At 37.9% G+C, this 19118-nt stretch overlaps 1 protein-coding gene across 1 annotated transcript in view; it reads right to left on the bottom strand.

Moving 5' to 3' along the window:
- Window positions 1–6097: 6097 nt before the first annotated feature.
- The window catches only part of CAPN11 (calpain 11), a 46556-nt gene continuing 33535 nt past the window's right edge, over window positions 6098–19118 (bottom strand). Inside the window, exons 10-22 of the mRNA XM_039347023.1 lie at window positions 17916–18076; window positions 17484–17653; window positions 17371–17382; window positions 16726–16937; window positions 16422–16461; window positions 14015–14080; window positions 12990–13047; window positions 12801–12865; window positions 11783–11851; window positions 11576–11654; window positions 10079–10195; window positions 9465–9523; window positions 6098–9167 (exon numbers count right to left, since the gene is read on the bottom strand). Coding sequence (XP_039202957.1) covers window positions 9141–9167; window positions 9465–9523; window positions 10079–10195; window positions 11576–11654; window positions 11783–11851; window positions 12801–12865; window positions 12990–13047; window positions 14015–14080; window positions 16422–16461; window positions 16726–16937; window positions 17371–17382; window positions 17484–17653; window positions 17916–18076 — 1135 coding nt within the window. The 3' untranslated portion in view covers window positions 6098–9140. The remainder of the gene's footprint in view (window positions 9168–9464; window positions 9524–10078; window positions 10196–11575; window positions 11655–11782; window positions 11852–12800; window positions 12866–12989; window positions 13048–14014; window positions 14081–16421; window positions 16462–16725; window positions 16938–17370; window positions 17383–17483; window positions 17654–17915; window positions 18077–19118) is intronic.

Raw genomic sequence — 19118 nt, 5'->3', positions numbered from 1 at the left:
GTGTGTGGAGGATTTTCAATCTCTGATCTTGGAGGGGAGTTATGTTTCCTCATTCAAAACTAGTGGCACAGATTTAGCACTGCTTTTGCACAGATACAACTGGTGTTCCAGTTGTGCTCTTTTATGAACTAGGAAGGCCTTTAGACAGCCACTTGCACCTTAATCACCTCACAAATGGAGTCTACTCAGGCTATACAGCTGGTCTGGAATGCTACAGCACAGTGATGAGTATGCCTCATTATGTTCTTGTGCCCCTACCATTCTGTGAACTGTACTGGTTACTAGTTGGTTTTTCAGTGCAATGCAAAACTCTTATATCACCAATACACCTCATCATGCCACAGGACCTGGTTATTTGAAGGAAAGTTTCTGGTTTTTCTCAGAGGTAAGATCAGGCAGAGTAGCATGCTCTTGACTTTATCAATAATCCCACCTAATGGGACCCAGGAAATATTCCTTCTCTGTCATAGTGCCTGTTTCCTGCAAGAATATTCCCCTTTGAAATCCAGATGACTCTACCTCACTGACATTTAGGAAACTGGCTATTCTCCCAGGTTTGGGATTGGATTGATTTTTAAACTTTTTGTGTTTGTTTCCAGGTCACCTATGTTCTCTATGCTTGCTTGGAATTCTTTTTCTTATTTTTATAATTGTAAACCATGCAGAATTGTTGGAATTCAGGCCTCTGAATGTGTGTGAAAGAATGGACAATAAATAAAATAAAATAAGCCAGCTTTTTCATTTCACATTTTTATTTGTAAGGTGTCCAATGGATTGTAGGAAGAAAAACAAATCATCCTAGAGAGTTGCAAGATGAATGGATCACTAACATGGAAAGCCAATTTTATGATGACAGTTTTGAAAGCTGTGGATAGTACTTGAAATCAATAGTGGAAATGACCTGAGAATGATATGAAGAGAGTCAGTGAAGTAGAATCTGAGCTCTCTAAACGTGAAGTGGCTCTGCATACTTTTGCCAACCTCACTTCCAGTGTTGACATTAGTGAGCATGAAAGTTCTTGTGGACTTTTCAAGAGGGCCACTAACATTCCTTGTTCCAGTATATTATTATTTCCTGCTCAAATAATTTGAGGGATGCTTGACATAAGATGGAAACAGTTCTGCCCTGTTCAGTTGACCTATGATAATTCACATTTGTGAGGAAGAGATTGGAATGTAGAGGAGGAGAATAGGTAAATGTATTGAATGTGGACTGTGTGGCTTAGTTTTCCTTTTTTTATAAGGAAAGAATCAAAGAACAACACTTAGGGTAGCCTGGCTTGCTCCAAACTCAGGTTATCCTTGCCACAATTTCTCTGTCCACCCAATGCAAGCTACCTACATTCTCCCAAAGTATATGTTAGGGCTCCAGGAACCAAGGCATTCCTATGATAAAAAACAGCAGCTAGAGCATCCATGGAGATTCGACTTGTCTGTGCTGAACCTTATCTCCTACAAAAGGCCTTTTGAGCCAGCAGTTCTGGAATTCTGGTAGGACTTGATTTGTAATAGGAGGAAAATCTTATATCTGATGGGTGGAGTGGGGGGTCCTTAGCTTTGCATGCAGTGGGCAGCAGCAGCTGGCATAAGCAGGTGAGCACAGGCTGGGTGGATTCCCTTCCACCCTCTGTTTGCTCAACTGCTGACTGATTTAGAAGAATTATGCAAGCAGTTGCTTGTTGGAAGAGAAAGCAAGTGGTGGGGATGGAGCCAGGCAGCTGAACTTTAAAGCGCTAAGAGTTCTTTGTGACTGAAGTGCCTGGGCAGCTGGCCAGTGGCCAAAAGGAATGGAATTGCAAGGAGAATGTGCTTAGTGGTATTAAGTGATATGGCTCCAGAATTCTGAAGCATTATTTTTATATGTGCACATAAAGGCCCAAATAATAAAGTATGTCTGCATATGTTGTAGTTAGACATTCTTCTCCATTAGTCATACATTTTGCTCTATTAGATGAATATATGCAATCCTGTATATTATACTGAATATATTATAATGTAATATATATGGTAGGTGAAACGAGTGTATACTTTTCATTTGATCATATTTTTAACTAAAAGGCAGCTTTGAATCCCAGCAGTTACAGTTGGAGCAACTTAAATATGAGTGTTCATAGTGAATTGCATCATTATTAAGATATCTCAGATGATGATAAGGGATGAATTCATTTTCCTAATTTGGGTTTCTTCAAATGCAGTATTGTTCCACAAAAACAAGCAAAAGGCTCTACCACCCACTACCAAGTATCTTCAAAGATTGAAAGAAGCCAGATTTTAATAAGAAGGGATTAACAAATCAGTTCAATTCAGCACGGCAATAAATTCTGCTATATCTTCTGAGGCTTAAAACCTCATTGAATAATGAATATACATAGGTTTAAAGAACTGCAGGAGGAATTTAGAAACTTTCATACATTGTCCAGCATCCTACCAAGGCCAAGGTGTTTCCATGGCTTGAAATATTTTACTTTATATATGGTAAGGGCTAAATAGTACATACAGTAGCACACCAATAGTGCAGAACTCCAGAATTCAAGTCATGATAGTCATACAGCTCAGGTTTACCCATTCCACTAAACCATTATGGACTTGACATTTAATGTGTGTGTGAACTAAGGCATGATTTATAGCCAGTGGCTCAGTCTGACATTTTGTGACCCTAGTCAATTGTGATTTATTCAACAAGCCAGATAAACCAATCCCTCGTTTATATTCGGTGTATATTCAGTGTATTGGCCCAGGAACTGTATGGATACTGTTTAGGTAAAACAGAAAGTCCTGAAATTATTTTCCAAATTGCAACTGGACTTTCTTTTTGTGTGTATGTGTGAAAATGTTTCACTTCTTATCCAAGAAGCTTCTTCAGTTCTAAGAAGCAAACTGAAGAACTGAAGAAGCTTTCTTGAATGAGAAGCTAAACGTTTTCAAAGAAAAAAAAAATACAGGAAAGTCCAATTGCCTTTTGGAAAAGCCCCTTTGGGACAAACATGACCCAGATGATTGAGAATCTCCATAGATCTCAAAAAGAAATGTTTTATGGGAGTTGCAATTTCAACAGAGTTTTTGTTTGTTGTGTAAGGCTATTTTTCAATTTTTTTAAATGTTCTGGAAACCTCTTGTTGTATTTGATCACCCTAATCCAGGGGTGTCAAACTGCCGGCCCATGGGCCGGATGTATCACGCAGAAGCCGTGCCCACCCCATTGCTAGCAATGGCAAAACGGTCCCGATACGTTGTGTGACATCCCATGATGTCGCGAGTTCGACATGTCTACCCTAATCCATCTAACCCAGTGGTTCTCAACGTTTTTAATGCCGCGACCCCCAACCGGTCGTAAGTCGAGGACTACTCAACCGGTCGTAAGTCAAGGACTACTCAACTGGTGCAGCACCGTTTGCAGAATGGGACTTTTGGCAGGCTCAGCAGGGCAGAGACAGCCTGGACAATTCCTATTGGCTTTTGAAAGCCAATAGAATTAGACTCTATTCAAGAGAGTCTATTCTATTGGCTTTCAAAAGCCAATAGAATAAAAGGGAGTAGCACAGCTAAGGAAAAGGGGAAAAAAATGGCGGACTGCGTTGTTTGGCAACCCCCGTGAAATGGTCGTTCGACCCCAAATGGGGTCCTGACCCACAGGCTGAGAACCACTGATCTAACCAGATTAGGTATTTCAGGCACGCTAATTTGAATTGTATTGTGAGCAGACTTTAATTATGAATTGCTTTGTTTTTCTTTTAGGTTGTCCTTCAAATTATTGCAAATAGCATGCTATTTATAAATATGGCCAACAATATATTTGTAATAAATGTATAACTAGTACTGAAATACCTACATATATGACAAAAATAGTTCCAGTAGTTTGTTCTTCAGATAGTCCCAGTGGGTTCTTTGAAGTGCAAGAACTTTTGGCAAGTTCTTAAAAGGAAGTCACTTCCCAGAGTGTCACAGCTCCTTTCAGCATACCAAGGAAACCTCTTTTTTTATTGGAACATGCCTAGAATAAGTTTTACAAGTGGGGGAAAAAAATCTCTCCTCTGCCTCCTCTCCCCAGTACATTAGCCCAATTTGAGATTCTGGAGCTGTTGATGGGAGCCCGCCAACTGGCTAACTGGTGCCACAGCCCCCAGATGGCTTTGTTGACACCTCAAAAGCTCATGCCCCGGAGCTGTTCAGAGATCCTTACATGAGAAAAGAGGAATGGAAAAAAAAGATGTTGCCAAACACTGAATTATATTTGGTGAGCCACAGAAAGCTCCACCTTATCCATTCATACAAGTTTCCTGGAAGCTTTTCATATCCAGCTGTGAGGTGCAGCTAATCCCAAAACACAGGAAAAGCATGCTGGCCTCCCACAAAGCCTTACCAGGGCAGTGCTTTGTGTGATTCTAAATATACTGTCTCTAAAGACAGAACATCAGGATACATTCTTTTTCCCAGGGTTTTGGACTGTTGAACCGAAACAGAAGCAGTACCCAGGAAGGAAAGAACAAACTGCGCTTGTTGGAAGCTTGGCACATGTTTTTTTTAGTTGTAGCCACCTAGCATGATGAATGCTCATGCCAAATGAGCACAGGAAGTCCATGGAAGCTTATTACTATTCCAAGATGAAGGATATTACGAGTTAGATTTTTCTCTATTTAAATAAATACTCGGGATAAACATTAAGAGCTCGTTTCCTGCAACAGCTGACTTTTGGATCAAATTTTAATTTCTGGATGACTCAAACTGCTGCATATATATTTAATTCCACATAGGAGAAGCTTTTGTTTTCTTTAGATCACATTTTTTTTTTCAGAATACTTTCAAATTGGAAATAACCTGGATTCCAGTTTAATTGTTTAGAAAAAAAAATCATACTATAAGTTGGTAACTAACTTATCAATCGGGAGCAGTGCCATGGCAAAATTAAAGAAGAAAAGTATTTCTAAAGTTTTACAGAAATAATCTCTGTCATTTCCACTTTCCAAAAAAGGATAATTCTAAAAAAACATAATAGGAGTAGAGCTATTCTAAAACAAGGCACACAAAAAAACAAGAAAGTTCAAGGCACATCAATTTTGCATTAATTTCGTTCAGCCCTTCCAGGTGATATGAATTCAATCTAACAAAATAGGGATTACTTATCTGGAATACTGTTTAATATATTGTTTTATACTAGTCCAACATGAATTTAAGATAGCTATTCATAAATTCTTTGAGGATCTTTAAGTTCTCATTCTGAGTTATACAGTATATTAAAGCAATGAATGAGCATAATTTCCCTTAAGCCAATCTAACAAACACTTCCCTGTATTCTTAAACCAAGTTACAGTCATCTTCCAGTCATTTTAGGAATCTAAGAGTAATAGGCAAGATAGCTGTCTTAAAAGAGCTATTATGCCACCTGCTGGTTTCTGAATAAAATATAGAATTGGATTGGATTTTATATTTTCACCCGCTTTTGTGTTTCTTGTATGCATCATGCAATACTACTTAAGAGAGACCAATTAAGACTGCTACCTCTTCCTACAGTACAGCTTATTCTAGGATCAATGGAAATTGGATATTGGTAGTTTAGGCTAGGATCAATGGAATTGGGTATGTCTAGTTTAATTAAAAGAATGACTGGGGCAACATGATAGCAGTGTTCCAATATTTAAGGAGTTGCCTCAAAGAAGAGGGGGATCAACCTATTCTCCAAAGCATCTGAAGGCAGGAAAAGAAGCAATGGATGAAAGCTAATCAAGGACCGAATCAACCTAGAACTAAGGATAAATTTCTTAAAGCTAAAGCAATTAATCATTGGAAGTACTTGCCTCCAGAAGTTGTGGATGCTCTAACACTGGAAGTTTTTAAAAAGAGTTTGGACAACCATTTGTCTGAAATGGCATAGGGTTTCCTGTCTGAATAAGGACTAGAAGACATCCAAAGTCCCTTCCAACTTTCTTATGTTATTCTGAAATGTTATAGCTTTAATAGTTCCAACTTTTCTACTCTTCCAACTTAATTATATTTTGATGACATTTATGAGTTTACTTTGTCATGTATTGATTAGTTCCATTACACTGTTGATAGACTACAATTTCTGATCTAAAATAAACAAAAGCAACCATGCTGATTATAGCAGGTAAAATCATTCATATCTATATTAAGGCAAAAATATTGCAATCAGTTCAATAGAAGCTTATGAAATAATATTCAACCATTAGAATTTCCAAGAATCTTTCATCAGAATCAGGTTTTTCTATCTGCAGACAATTCCTCCTATTTTTAAGACTGTAAAATACAGATATGGCTTGGACGCTAGGTTGCATTAACTTCCACCTTTTCTGAATTTTAACCATCTTACCCTGTACAAGCAGCAAATACATGATACATTTAATTTTGGAAACAGTACCCTTCCATTATGTTATTTTTTTCATTTTAACAAAGCATAAATGGTATTTTTATCCTTGGATGTTTCATAATTAGTTGTTGGTAGTATACAGTATATAACATTTTCATGCAATTGAACAGTAGGTTTTTTTTTAATGTATTTGTAATGTCTGCAAATTTTTGTAAAAATATTTATGAAACCTGCTTTGACAAATGGTTCCTAGTAAAATCCATTTGTTTCCAATAATTTTAACCATTATTAATCGAATTGCATGCATGCACACACACAAACACAAAATATGTATGAACAGAATTTGATAAATTTCTATTATTTTACATATGTTGCAATTTGGGCGAAGGCAGCAAGAGAGTATATACATCCTTGCAAGAAAGCAATAATGTCATTGCCAGCCTCTGGACACAACCAAGGCATGAGTTTGGATCAATATTGCGCAGAGGAATATTCTATTATTACAGGAGTAATATGGAGGCTGTGGATGACTACAATGTCAAGTGAAATAGATGCATAGAACTATGCCATTTAGTAGCCATTTGCACTTCTAAAGCCCAGATTTGGTAGTCCTAGTTCAGCACATTGGCCCCTCTTCCCCTGCTGGGACTTAACTACCTAAACCTCATATCCCTATTACAAACTTAATCTTCTACTCCCACTTTTCTCCAGCAGCAGTTTTTGTAAAGGTTTTTGAAAATCTCTTGGGGAAAGAATGTACTGTTTACGGTATGCATTTTGCAAATCTACACTTTCTTAGTGTACATGACTTGAATACAGAAAACAGTCCCCCCTCTTTAAAGGAACAGATTACAGAGTGGTGACCTCATCCTTTTAATCAAATGAATAATCTTCCTACGAAAGCCCAGAAGACATAAATAATTTCCTTATTTGGTTAGTAAAGCATACGCCTCTCACAATCTTCATTTAGTGCCAATTACATAGGATCCCCCTCTGCAACATTTCTAACTTAAAAGCATTAGGCTTTAGTAGATATTCTTATAAATGGTTGTTTCGTGCTTGTTAATCAAGAATAAAACCACAATTTTGAGATCATGTCTATACAGTACAAACTCCCGTTTTGCACAAATTACTTAACTATGCAAGTTGGACATTTGCAGAAAGATGAGACTGCAGGTTAGATGGGAACATTTAGCCTGGTTCTATTCAATCAATGTAGGATGGGAAGCATTACCTGAAAGGATATTCTATTCAATAGTACTACAACGACTTAGTAGTAAGAAGTGATCTACAAGTACTGTATTTCCTGTATAGACATTTTATTCCACTCTGATACCTTCAGAATATTAAAGCTACTAGCAAAAAAAAAAAAAGAGATATTTTTAGCCAAGGACAAGTCAGAGGCATGATTGGAAACAACACTCAGAAATAACATTTTCCTTCAATTAAGTCACAAGATATTGCTCTTAAAGCTTAGAGTACAAGGCATGTGGTGACCTGATCTATGCTTAGAACTTCAACAGTAGCCTAGCCCATTCACCAAACCCTGTCACAACAACATCCTTAGTTGCCTAGGAACAGAAAATATTCTGAAATAGAAGGCTATGTTTGTAATATGTTGATGTTCTCATTTACTATGTATAAAACATAAAATTCAAGAGACACTTTAGTTTTGCTTTTAAAAAAAGTATTTTCATTGTTAAAAATCTCCAAGCTCTAGTGGAGATAAATTAAAAAAAAATAGGAAAGCATACCCTTAAGCACACTTCACTATTTCTATATTAGTTTTTAAAACTTTAAATTCATAAATCTAGAAAGACTGTTCTTTCGTTGGATGAGGGGGAAGCGGGGCTACGCTCTCCAGTGTGGTCATTGGTAAAGATGTTTTTCAACCATTTTCTACCCAGGATTTTGTACAAATTTAGCAAGACAGGTTGCTTAGCTGAGCCTGTTCTAATCAGTTGGATGATTAGCTTTTCTAATCTAATAGTGAACAAAGAGAAACCTCACTATGGATCACTTCTGTTTCTGGTACAGTTTATGAAATACAGGGACTCTCAATGCAGTCCCATCCCTTAGAAGAAACAGGGCTTTTAAACTGAGTGTTCTCCCTCTGCCTCTGACTTCGTTGAGTTCTTTCATAAAGTGAAAATAGTGGCCCTTTGTGACAGCAGTTTCTTAGTCGTCTTGGCAAATGCCTGATTTCACCAACCTTTGGCACTACTTCAGAGTGTCACTGCATTACTTTAAAAGTTGAATTAGGGACACAATTCCCTTTGTAACTTTCCCACAGAAAAAAAAAAAAGCTAAGTAGTAGATGCAGAACTGCCCAGCAAAGAGAGTGAGGCTTTCTTGCATGGTCAAAATCAGCCATAGCCAGTGAAGAGAGTAAGACTAATTTATCAGGAGAAATAACTGATAAATTATCAGTTAATCCTGCCTCTTGCTAACTCCAAAGGCAGTCCCTCTTGATAAGCTCAATAAAATAACTAAAATGTGCATGCAATGTATGAACAAACATGCATCCGTGCCCCCTCACTCGCTTTTCCCCAGTTCCTAAAATGCTGCTGTCAAGAGCTATGCTAACAGCAGGAAATAGCCTGCTTCCTGAAGAAGCTTTGACATGTAAATTTGAGAGAACATAAATCACAGGATATTGTTAGGTCTTAGAGGAAGAAGAAAGCAGGTTCTGGACTGGATGCAGTGGCAAAGAACAGATAGGGTTGACGGCCATCCCATGTTTGTAGATCCGACATATGGAAGACACTCAGGATAGCCTAGTTCCTTTAGGTGGCCTTTACGAAGTGCTATCACTCCATTAGCCGCACATTGTGAATGTCAGCCACTGTGGAGAAAAGAAAGCAACAAAGAAGCTCAGAATGATATACTAGGCTATAATCTGCCCTATTTTTCGGAATTATGTAGGAATTAAGTGTTAAAGCTACTTTAAAGCTGTTTTTTTCCCAAGTTTTTTGTCTCCTACAATTCAGTGATAACACTGTTATCTATCAAACAAGTCTAAACCTTCTTCTTTTTCTTTCTATCTCTTCTAATTTGCTAATTTCCTCTGCTACATCCAGATGATGTCCCAAAATAAAAAGTGGTAATTAAAAACACACAAAAACAGTCTTAACTTCCTTACCTCACCAAGGTTCATCACAACACTCCCAGTGCCTTCTGAATCCAAACTACGGAAGAATCCTGAAATGTGTTTAAAAAAATAAAGAAAAAGGCATTTAGGTAAAGAATTTTTATTCCAGCTTTTCCATTAACTAGTTCCTCAAAGGAGCTCACATATCAAACCTTGGACAATCAAAGGAAGAGCTAACCACTAAAAAAAAAATGATTTATTTTGGTAATGATCCAACTTATCTCTGTAGCTTGACAGAGCTTCATCTGGGGAGTTAAAATGGCTATGCTACATTAACACCCCTGGAGGTTTAAATGAATTGTATAGTCAGCCAATTATAGAATTCATTTATACCTCCATAGGACTTCCTTTCCCTCCCCCCTCCCTTCCTCCTCCCTTCCTTCTTTCCTTCCTTCCATAGTTCAATGACTTGGTGTAGCAGAGCTGTTTTTTTTACAGTCAAATTGATTTGCTGTACTGCAAGGATAAAGCAGAAATTCAAACATCACGCTTAGAGATGAAACTACACAAAATGAGGGTTTTTAATTGCCTCTGGAGACGGCTGCCTTATCAGCCCCTTACTGAACATAGTTTCCAGCTTGATTAAGCAGCAGACAAGCACTTACTGAACATAGTTTCCAGCTTGATTAAGCAGCAGACAAAGTTATCAAAGTCCACACCCATTGATTCGTCAGCATAGCGTGCCACTATCACTTGATGCAACTTGTTGTCCAGTTTAAAACCTACAGATGTAAAAATGGAACATTAACCTTGACAGCGTGAAAGTCATGGAAAGTACTACAACAGATTCAGGAAATGATTTAAAAACTCTGGAAATGTGAACAATATTAGGTATAAACTCATAGAAATAGTCTGGAATCACCCAGTTGCTGAAATTATTTCTATACTTATAATACAGAAGCAGATGCTATGAGATGTCCTTGCTAAAGTTAAAAAATGATGCTTGGAGGGGATTCCCTTCACCCATGAATTTCTGCTAGAGGCTGGAGGGTAAACCTTATCCTGCTTGGAAGAAATGCAGTGGAAATACCAACTTATTGATCTGCTTGTATTTACAATAAGAAGTCATATTAGAGTTTTTTGTTTTACCACAAAAGCAAATACTCCTTGGAGTGAATAAAGAGAGACTCCAGGATAGATGGTTTCCCCAAGAATCTTTCTTAGAAAAATCATATCTTAAATGCACAATGGAAGGGAAAGGATGTGTCTAATTTGCTCCTCCAGGAAAAACACTCTAATAATGCACTGTAAGTTATATTATTAAGTGAGGTTTCCCTTGGAGGAACAAGACTGAATTGTAGAAAGGAGTCCCTTTCACTTAAATGAACAAGCAATTGTTAGATTAGCTATAAGTGATTAGGACATGCTGACTGGGAACTTAAACTCCCAAGGCACCATCCTCAGAATTAGGGGAGCTTAAAATTCTCTTCTGGTTCATGTCTAGGTAAAAATAGAATCTGGAGGACCAAACCTGCAGCTAAGGACAACTAAGTCTGGATTACTCTTGGCACTTACTGGAGATAAGAAGAGGAAAGGCGAAGCCACACCCCATACTTAGAGGTATCTGAATGCTCAAGGCTTTTTCATTAAAAAGTTGTACAGTCAAGGGCAGGAGACGCTCCACAGGCATAGTACAATACTTACTTTATTTCTTTTGTTTCCAAAGTATGTAAAAGAATTGGGCGATTCTAGAGCTTTGCATGGTAAGTTCAACAACACGAATAACATATTTTTGTTCATCACAGAACTGCTATTCTCATTAATGTTCTCAAATTCAGAGATATCCAAATCAGAATGTGAAAATAGCATTAGCATCAGTGGCTAAGTACCTTCCAAAGTTCTCATAGCCAATCTATGAGCCTGGAACCCAACCCATATTATTCATTAGCCTTATTTTCTATGCCTGAGAAAGGGATTTCATTCTCCTTTCATCCTCCATCGATCGTATTTGCAAGAAATAACACAACAATTGAGCAAATCCATTATTCAGCCTAAATGAAAATTCAAATTAACATGTCATAATTAACACGTCCATCTCTTCAGTTGATAAAAATTCCTAGAACTACCAATTCACATTTTCTAACCATCCCTTCCAGACTTACCAACTGATTCCAAGGCCAGTCGCATCTCATAAGAGCTCATAGTTCCTGATTTATCCAGGTCATGCTGGCGAAATACATTCTGCCCCACACATAAACGAAAAAACCAAAAAAGGTGATTAAGATTTCTTGTCCCATACTCTCATCATCTTTAAACACCTTCTTTCCACCAAAAGCTGTGACCACACGCATATACAACATCTCTCTTACCAGCCAGTTCCTGATTTTGTTCCACAAAATCTGAAATTCTACAAGACCCAGACGAGCACTGCCGTCTTTCTGAAGAGCAGAACAGTCAAGGAGGGAACGTCAAAATGTAAAAAGAACGGCCTATAATCTGAAAGTCTGGGGAAATATTGATAAACTGATGGGAAAATAGTGCTCTTCCTGTTTATGACGTCCAAAACAGGGATACAGAACCCATAAATAATATTGGCAGGATTCCAGGTTTTCCATGTTCACCCAATAAACACACAAAAATCTGCTCTTTCATACTATTTTTAAAGTTGTATATTGGTATCTTAGAATGCAATTGACTCTATATGCTGATCTATACAATTAAGTTAAAGTCTGGAGTGATTACTTCAACAGGTTCTTCTCAAACCAGAGGAAAAACAGAACAGCAGCAAGTAATTATTGGTGAGACAAATGTGATGCCTAGCTAAAGCTTGTGCACAAAGCCATTTGGTTGTCCCTGAGGAGTCTTGGATCAACATAATGACAAATAGCTTCATCTCTTAGCTTAATTCCATTTATTTGTTCAGAATTTTTTTCTCCCAGTGGCCAGCTCTGGATTCCTTGGTTTTACATCACTGCTCCTATGGAAGAAAAAAATCTGAACAAGGTAACAGAATAGAGATAAGGTTATTTTTTTTTTCTCAAATGAGATCTGTAATTAATCTCCAACTCTAACTCTCCGCCCATAACATTTGTAAAGACTTACTACTGGTGCTAGAATGAATACTTTTGTGAGCAGAGTATAATCACTAGTATAGTATCATAAACTATTTTAACACATTTCTTTCTGGACTATTTATGAGCCTGGACAAACTTTACATGGGGACAAAATAAACTACATACTAACTTAAATGGTTTTGGATAATTTGCAATTCAGAATAATGTAGAAGCCCAGGTATTTCTTAACATGGGATAGGCTACATAGAATATATTTTGCTTGTCTGTTTTATTATGACCAGGAAATCCCTCTCATTTATAGCAGAGAGGATACATCCATCAGATTGACCATGTTGCGACAAGAATCCATGCTGAATCCATCAGTCTTCAGATCTTTGTCTAGCCAATGGAAGAAAAAGAGCCAGTTACAGAGGAAGCTATTTCTAAAATAACAGTTAGAATACATATATGGAAAGGAAGATGTAATGATATGATAATCTGAGAGTGACTAAATAGTACTTACGTCTAGAAATGACTCTATTCAAAATAGTTTTGAGTTCAAAAACACTGATTTCCATGTCCTGGAATAATGGAGAATGGATAATTAGTTGTTTATAATTGTTCAAAGCTATCAAAAAGTAGATTACTGATAATTTCTCACATGTTGACACTATCTAGGGCAGTCTACAAATGTGTGTCAAGGGATGGCTGCAACACCACTAAGAAAAATCATAACACTGGATACAATCATGGGAATTCTGATTGTGGAACTCTGCAGCCAATATAGTTTATTCCAATGACAACCACTCTCAAAAATTTTATTTCATGATATATGAATTTTTATCAAACATTTGTTTTACTTTTCCAAGCTTCTGATGATATAGATGTGCTTTTAACTCTCACTTTATGCCCACAATATCTTATGAACCAAATTAGGTTCAGAGAAGATTATCTTGAAGGCAATCATATCAAAGAGGTCTTTGATTCAAGTGTACAGGTAGTTCTCGACTTACAACCACAATTGACCCCAACATTTCAGTTGTTAAGCGAGACATATGTTAAGTGAGTTTTGTCCCATTTTATGACCTTTCTTACCACAGTTGTTAAGTGAATCATTGCAAATGATAAGTTAGTAATCCGGGTATTAAGTGAATCTGGCTTCCCCATTGACTTCTCTTGTCAGAAGTTGCAAAATGTGATACATACACATGACCTTGGGACACAGCAATGGTCATAAATATGAACCAGTTGCCAAGCATCTGAATTTGATCATGGGGAGGCTGCAAAAGTCGTAACAATGAAAAATGGTCATAAGTCACTTTTTTAGTCCCGTTGTAACTTTGAACAGTCACTAAACGAACTGTTTTAAGTCGAGGACTACCTATATTGCTTCCTCTACAAAACTGGTCTAAATGGCAATGGCCTCAAAGCCTGCTCAGTATTATGTTACTCAAAGCAACTACTGGTAGCTGCTATTTCCCTACTTCTCACTCCATACAACAACTAAAGAAGACAGAATTCATAGGAAAGCTAACACACAATACTTACTTCTCCTGCAAGCTGCTGGAACATATTCCTGAAATTTTCATCTACATCATCCTCAGATATTTCTTCCTGAGGAAACAAGAAAAAAAAATTAGAAGGACCTGATTAAGCCATCGACATACTACTTTTGCGCAAGAGCACATTAGATGTAATGTGGGAGGCACAAAGAATAATGTGCTTCATCTATATGCTCCTTACTTCCCAAATATTCTGGCTATGGTCCCATGATTAATTCAAGTCCCTCAAATGTGAGTTTGGTTAGAGAGCCAATTTGATCTAGTGGTTAAGGCTTCAGGCTAGAAACCAGCACCCTGCGAGTTCTAGTTCTGCTGATATGCAGGTTCTGAGGTTTTGCTGGTTTAAAGAAATACAGGAAACCAGAAAGTACCTTTAAGTTTTATGTTTTTATTCAGCTGAATAGAGACGGACTCCTCTAAATGAGGGGAGCAACAAAGGACAAGAAATCCTTGTATTTATTCTGTATAATTACATAAGCAACCCATCCAGCAAAGCTGACACACATAAGATAAAGATTGCACCCAGTAAATCTGGCACACTGTAGATAAGAAGGGAGAAAGCAGAAGTAGCTAAACATGTTCCCATTTACAAGTGGTATGACTGGTGGGAGACTAGAAATAATAGAGGAGAATAAATATGGAAAGGTCAAAAGTGAAAATATGTATATAATAATAATAATATGAATTATTCTTAGTAAGAAGTAGAGTATGAAGGAAGAAAAATGTAAATAAGAAACAACGGGGCAATAAGGACAAATATTCTAAAGAATAAGGGGGAGAAATGTAAATAATAGAAGATTACCGTTACGTAATCGCTGTTAAAAAAAGGGGGAAGAGTATATACTGTGTATGTATGTGTATTGTGTTTTGTTTTGTTTTGTTGGTTTAAAAATAAAAATTAAAAACAAACATGTTCCCATTTGAGTGTTCTTTAAAGATATCGTATGTTCTTGGGTGGGTTAGGACTTTGGGTGTTGTCTTTGTTGTCCTTTCCTAACCCTGCATCCAGGATTCTGCAAGTGACCAAAGAGAGAGGGGCCATCTGTATGTATTCACAATTAATACTGTCTCCTAATTCCTGGTCATCACTGCCTTAGACATGGAAAGCCCGCTGGGTGATTTGGGGCCAGTCACTCTTTCTCAGCTCACATATTCAGATTCAGGTGACAGGTCAATTGGTTAATTCCTTTTGCAACCACTGGAGCAACACTCAGCTGATCTAAAAAAAAAACCCAGACCCTGCACTTGGGGGGAAATGCTAGGAAGAAAAAAAATATATCAGGAAATTCTCCACACAGCCAAGGGGAGGGAAGCTGTACAGACAGCAGAGCTACAGCAATTCTGAATTCCCTTTGATGCAAGGGAAACTCTGGGCTCGGATGAGAGAGTGAGATCCATTCAAGCTCAATTTCTTTGCTTACACCTAATGGACAAAATCTTGCCAAACTAAAGCTATAAGTTTCTAAGCTACTAGATATAGCTTGAGAGATACTAGGGTGTGGTTACCCTGAACCTCCCCCTTGGGACTGTGCAGCCTCTTAATCCAGCTCTCTCTCTGGGAAAGCTTTGTGTTGCCCAAACACTCTCCCTCTGTTCCTGCAGGTGTACATTGCATCACAGAAATTGACACTTTAAAGCTTCTTTTCTCCTCTCAATTAAAAGGAATAAAATCAGGACAAAGAGCTTATTTGGTCAAGGTTAGATCCTGGGGAGTGCTGGTGGATTATATGGGTGCTGCAGGGGATTAAGTAATATTTGAATACTTCTACGTTAAACAATGCTTGGATAAAACAATGTTTAGGCTAAACTATTCTTGGAATCTTCTAGAAATGTCTATCTATGTATAAACTTAAACTGAGGATATCTTCTATCATAAGTCAATTTAGAACAGGGGTGTTAAACTGCCGGCCACGGGCCGGATGCATCATGCCAAAACCACGCCCACCCCAGTTCCAGCAATGGGGAGTCGTGATACGTCGCGAGATGTCATGTGACGTTGCAAGTTTGACACCCCTGATTTAGAACCTTCTTACAATCATCACCTGGGATCATCTTGTTTCAGTTCTTTCTTATTTTTCCTTCTACCCAAGCCTATTTTAATTAGTAAGGGAGAATTCAGGTTTTTTGGAAAGATAAACCAAGTATGGAAACATGTAAATTGGAAGCAAGCGTTACCAAGTTTGTTTTAAAGCACCTGCCAATCTTATGGCTTTCAAAAACCCTCTACAGAACAGCTCTTTCTCAACCTGTGCCTGTGAAGTGGGTTGAATTTTAATGCCACGATGTAAGGAGATTATGAGAACTCAAGTCCAAGCTGTTTGGGTTGGGCAAATACCGCATTGAAGAAGGCAAGAACAATGAAAGAAATAATGCTCCTGGTAGTTCAACTTCACCTCATCTGGTAGATCTGCAGAGATCTCATCATCAAGCACCCTAAAAAAAGAAAGAATACTTAGAGACACCAATGCTCTTGTAAAAATGGGAAGACAGAGGAAACATTCTATTCCTACTGCCTTCTATTCAGAGATAGATGAAACTGAGGTCTGTTGTGCTACTGTGTGACCAGCACCTTCTTTTTTCTCCAATACCCCCAGGAGATTTTCAGACAGAAGAAACAAAGCCTAAGGTTACTTATAGGTCTTTGGGGGAAAAAAATCCCCCATAATATTAGAGGAAGATCACAAAGCACGGACTTACTCCGTGTCTGACTGTTTCTCTGTGAAGACACGCAGGATGAAGTCTGCTTCTTTGTTGGGCTCGAAGGTAGAGGGAACTATGATATATTCACCAGGTGGCAGGCGAATGTGATTGCTCACTTCTCGCAGGTTGATAAAGGTCTCTGAACGTGCTCGAGACTGGTTCCTCAGAAAGAAGTCCTTCTTCAGATGAACACTTTGCAAGCCCTGGGCCTGGGAGAGAAGCATTTCAGGTATCCTATAGAGCTGCCCAACCATCAAGGTACCAATCATATATGCGTGTGTGCATAACCACATTCACACACAACTCAAAAGCATAAAGGAGAAGATACAAGTCAAAACACTTTTCTTGAAATAAAAAAGGTACATACATACCCAATTCATATTTTTAGAGGCAGGCTTCTGTGTCCCCTTAATAACAACTGACCCCTTTAAGTTTCAGAAGATATGCAGCATTGTGTATCTTAATTAGCCTACACTGTAGCCATTAAAGTAATTGTGGGCAAATTATGAGGAAAGCACCCTTTTCAAATGCTTTGTGGAATAATTATGAGAGATGACTATCTGCATCACAGCCTATTTCAGTCAGCCATTTTCCATTATCACAAACAATTCAAATAATGGATTGGTAGAGCTCAGGGTATACCTCTTCAGGAACCTGTGGGAGGAGGAAAGAGAGAGGGAGAGAGAGAGATTATGAACAAGTTTCGTGTAAGCTTTGCTGCAGAATAGGAAAACCATAAAACCATCGGGTGTTACCTCATAGACGGCAAAGCCAATGGTGTGCATGTCTCCTCCAGTGCGTCGCTCTTTTCTTCGATGTTTTTGCATCAGAGCCACTAAGAAGCTGCATGCCATTTCATCATCATCTGGGTCATCATCTTCTTCTAAAAGCTTGATTTTGAATTGTGGATTAATCCAGAACGTAGCTGCAAGATGAATGGATAAGAATAGTGAATCTCAGCACCAAACCTAGACAGTATCACTTGAAATGAGTAAGATCCAGGAAGAAGCCATGCCAAGGAATAAAAATCAGTGGAGGACAAGAGAGCTGGCTTTCAGACTTTTATCCTCTCCATAGACTCAAGATGGTCCCTCTTTTTAATCTAATTATATGTGATGAAGTCTATAGTAATCCATCAAGTATGAGACAGAGAAGATAGTGGAGTAAGTAGAGAAAATCTCTATTACCTGGATGGTTTCTGCATCCTCCAGCAGTACTGCCCCGTCGCCAGTCCCCCTCAAATAATGTAGTATGCCATTTCTTTGTCTCATCGCTTATCAGAGCATCTGGGGTGAGATTACAGATCTCAAGTCTAGAAAATTCACGCATAAAGTCTCGAAAAGACATCCTGAAGGAGCAAGACATAGTAAGAATATCAAAAGCAGGTATGATGGTCTCAGTGCTACTTTACAGCAGAACAAAATAATCAGTACAACTACTCTAAAACTGTAATAATAGTCCTGCTGGATCAGGTCAAAACCCATCTTAGTCCATCATTTGCTTTTTCACACTAGCCAACCAGATGCCTCCTGGGTGCTTGAAAGCAGGAAGTGGAAACATAACTTCTTTCAAAATTATTCCCTTGCAATAGGTTTTAGGAAGCTTACTATAGGATACCTGCATGCAGTATGAAGCAGCATTTTTTTAGTTGTTTTAAATTTCCTTCCATGCAGATACCTGATTCCACTGAAAAATTATTCCCTATTTATTTTTTCCATGCTATGTTTGATTTTATATACTTTAATCAAGTTGCCTTTATTCCAAATTAAAGAATTTCAAGCATTTTAGTCTTTCTTTACACATTAAGTATCCAAGTTTTCTTACTGATTTATTATTACTGATCATTCTACCTATTTTAAAAAGATGGTCCTGGAGCTTTTCACAATCAATTTTGATATCTATCACTCTGAACACCTTAGTATCAAACTGGGCCAATATATGTACAAGATTAGGATTGCTTTCATCCACATGTCTGGAGACGCTCTCAATATTAAAAAGCTAATGAGGCAGGGTTCACTTTTGAATTCTGATTTTCCTTCAGCAAAATTCATTTACTGTCATTATGGTTAGTTGCACAGTCAGCCAGATATTTGGGCCGAATTTGGCATTTTTATCCACCTATCAAGTCTTCCCAAGAATCTGGAATAGGCAGCTGTTGTGGTTTGGTGTTAAAAGTATCATCACAGGATGTAAGCTATCCCAAGTAAAACTGCCTTTTGCAATTGACTGATGGTGATTTTGTCAATACCAATGGTATTCAAATGTACTCCGGTTGTTTTGGGATTGCATCTGGTGCCTATTATTATTGGGTCTGTCTTTGATTTCTTTTGCCACAGAGGTTCTACTTCTATTTACAGGTATTTGTATTTTGTAATTTTTGCTACTGTCTT

This window comes from Crotalus tigris, unplaced genomic scaffold (genome assembly GCF_016545835.1).
Source record: "Crotalus tigris isolate CLP2741 ecotype Arizona unplaced genomic scaffold, ASM1654583v1 scf7180000018048.2368360, whole genome shotgun sequence".
NCBI classification, from domain to species: domain Eukaryota; kingdom Metazoa; phylum Chordata; class Lepidosauria; order Squamata; family Viperidae; genus Crotalus; species Crotalus tigris.
Note: the sequence above shows the minus strand (reverse complement) of the source record. Positions and strands in the feature narration are given on the sequence as shown.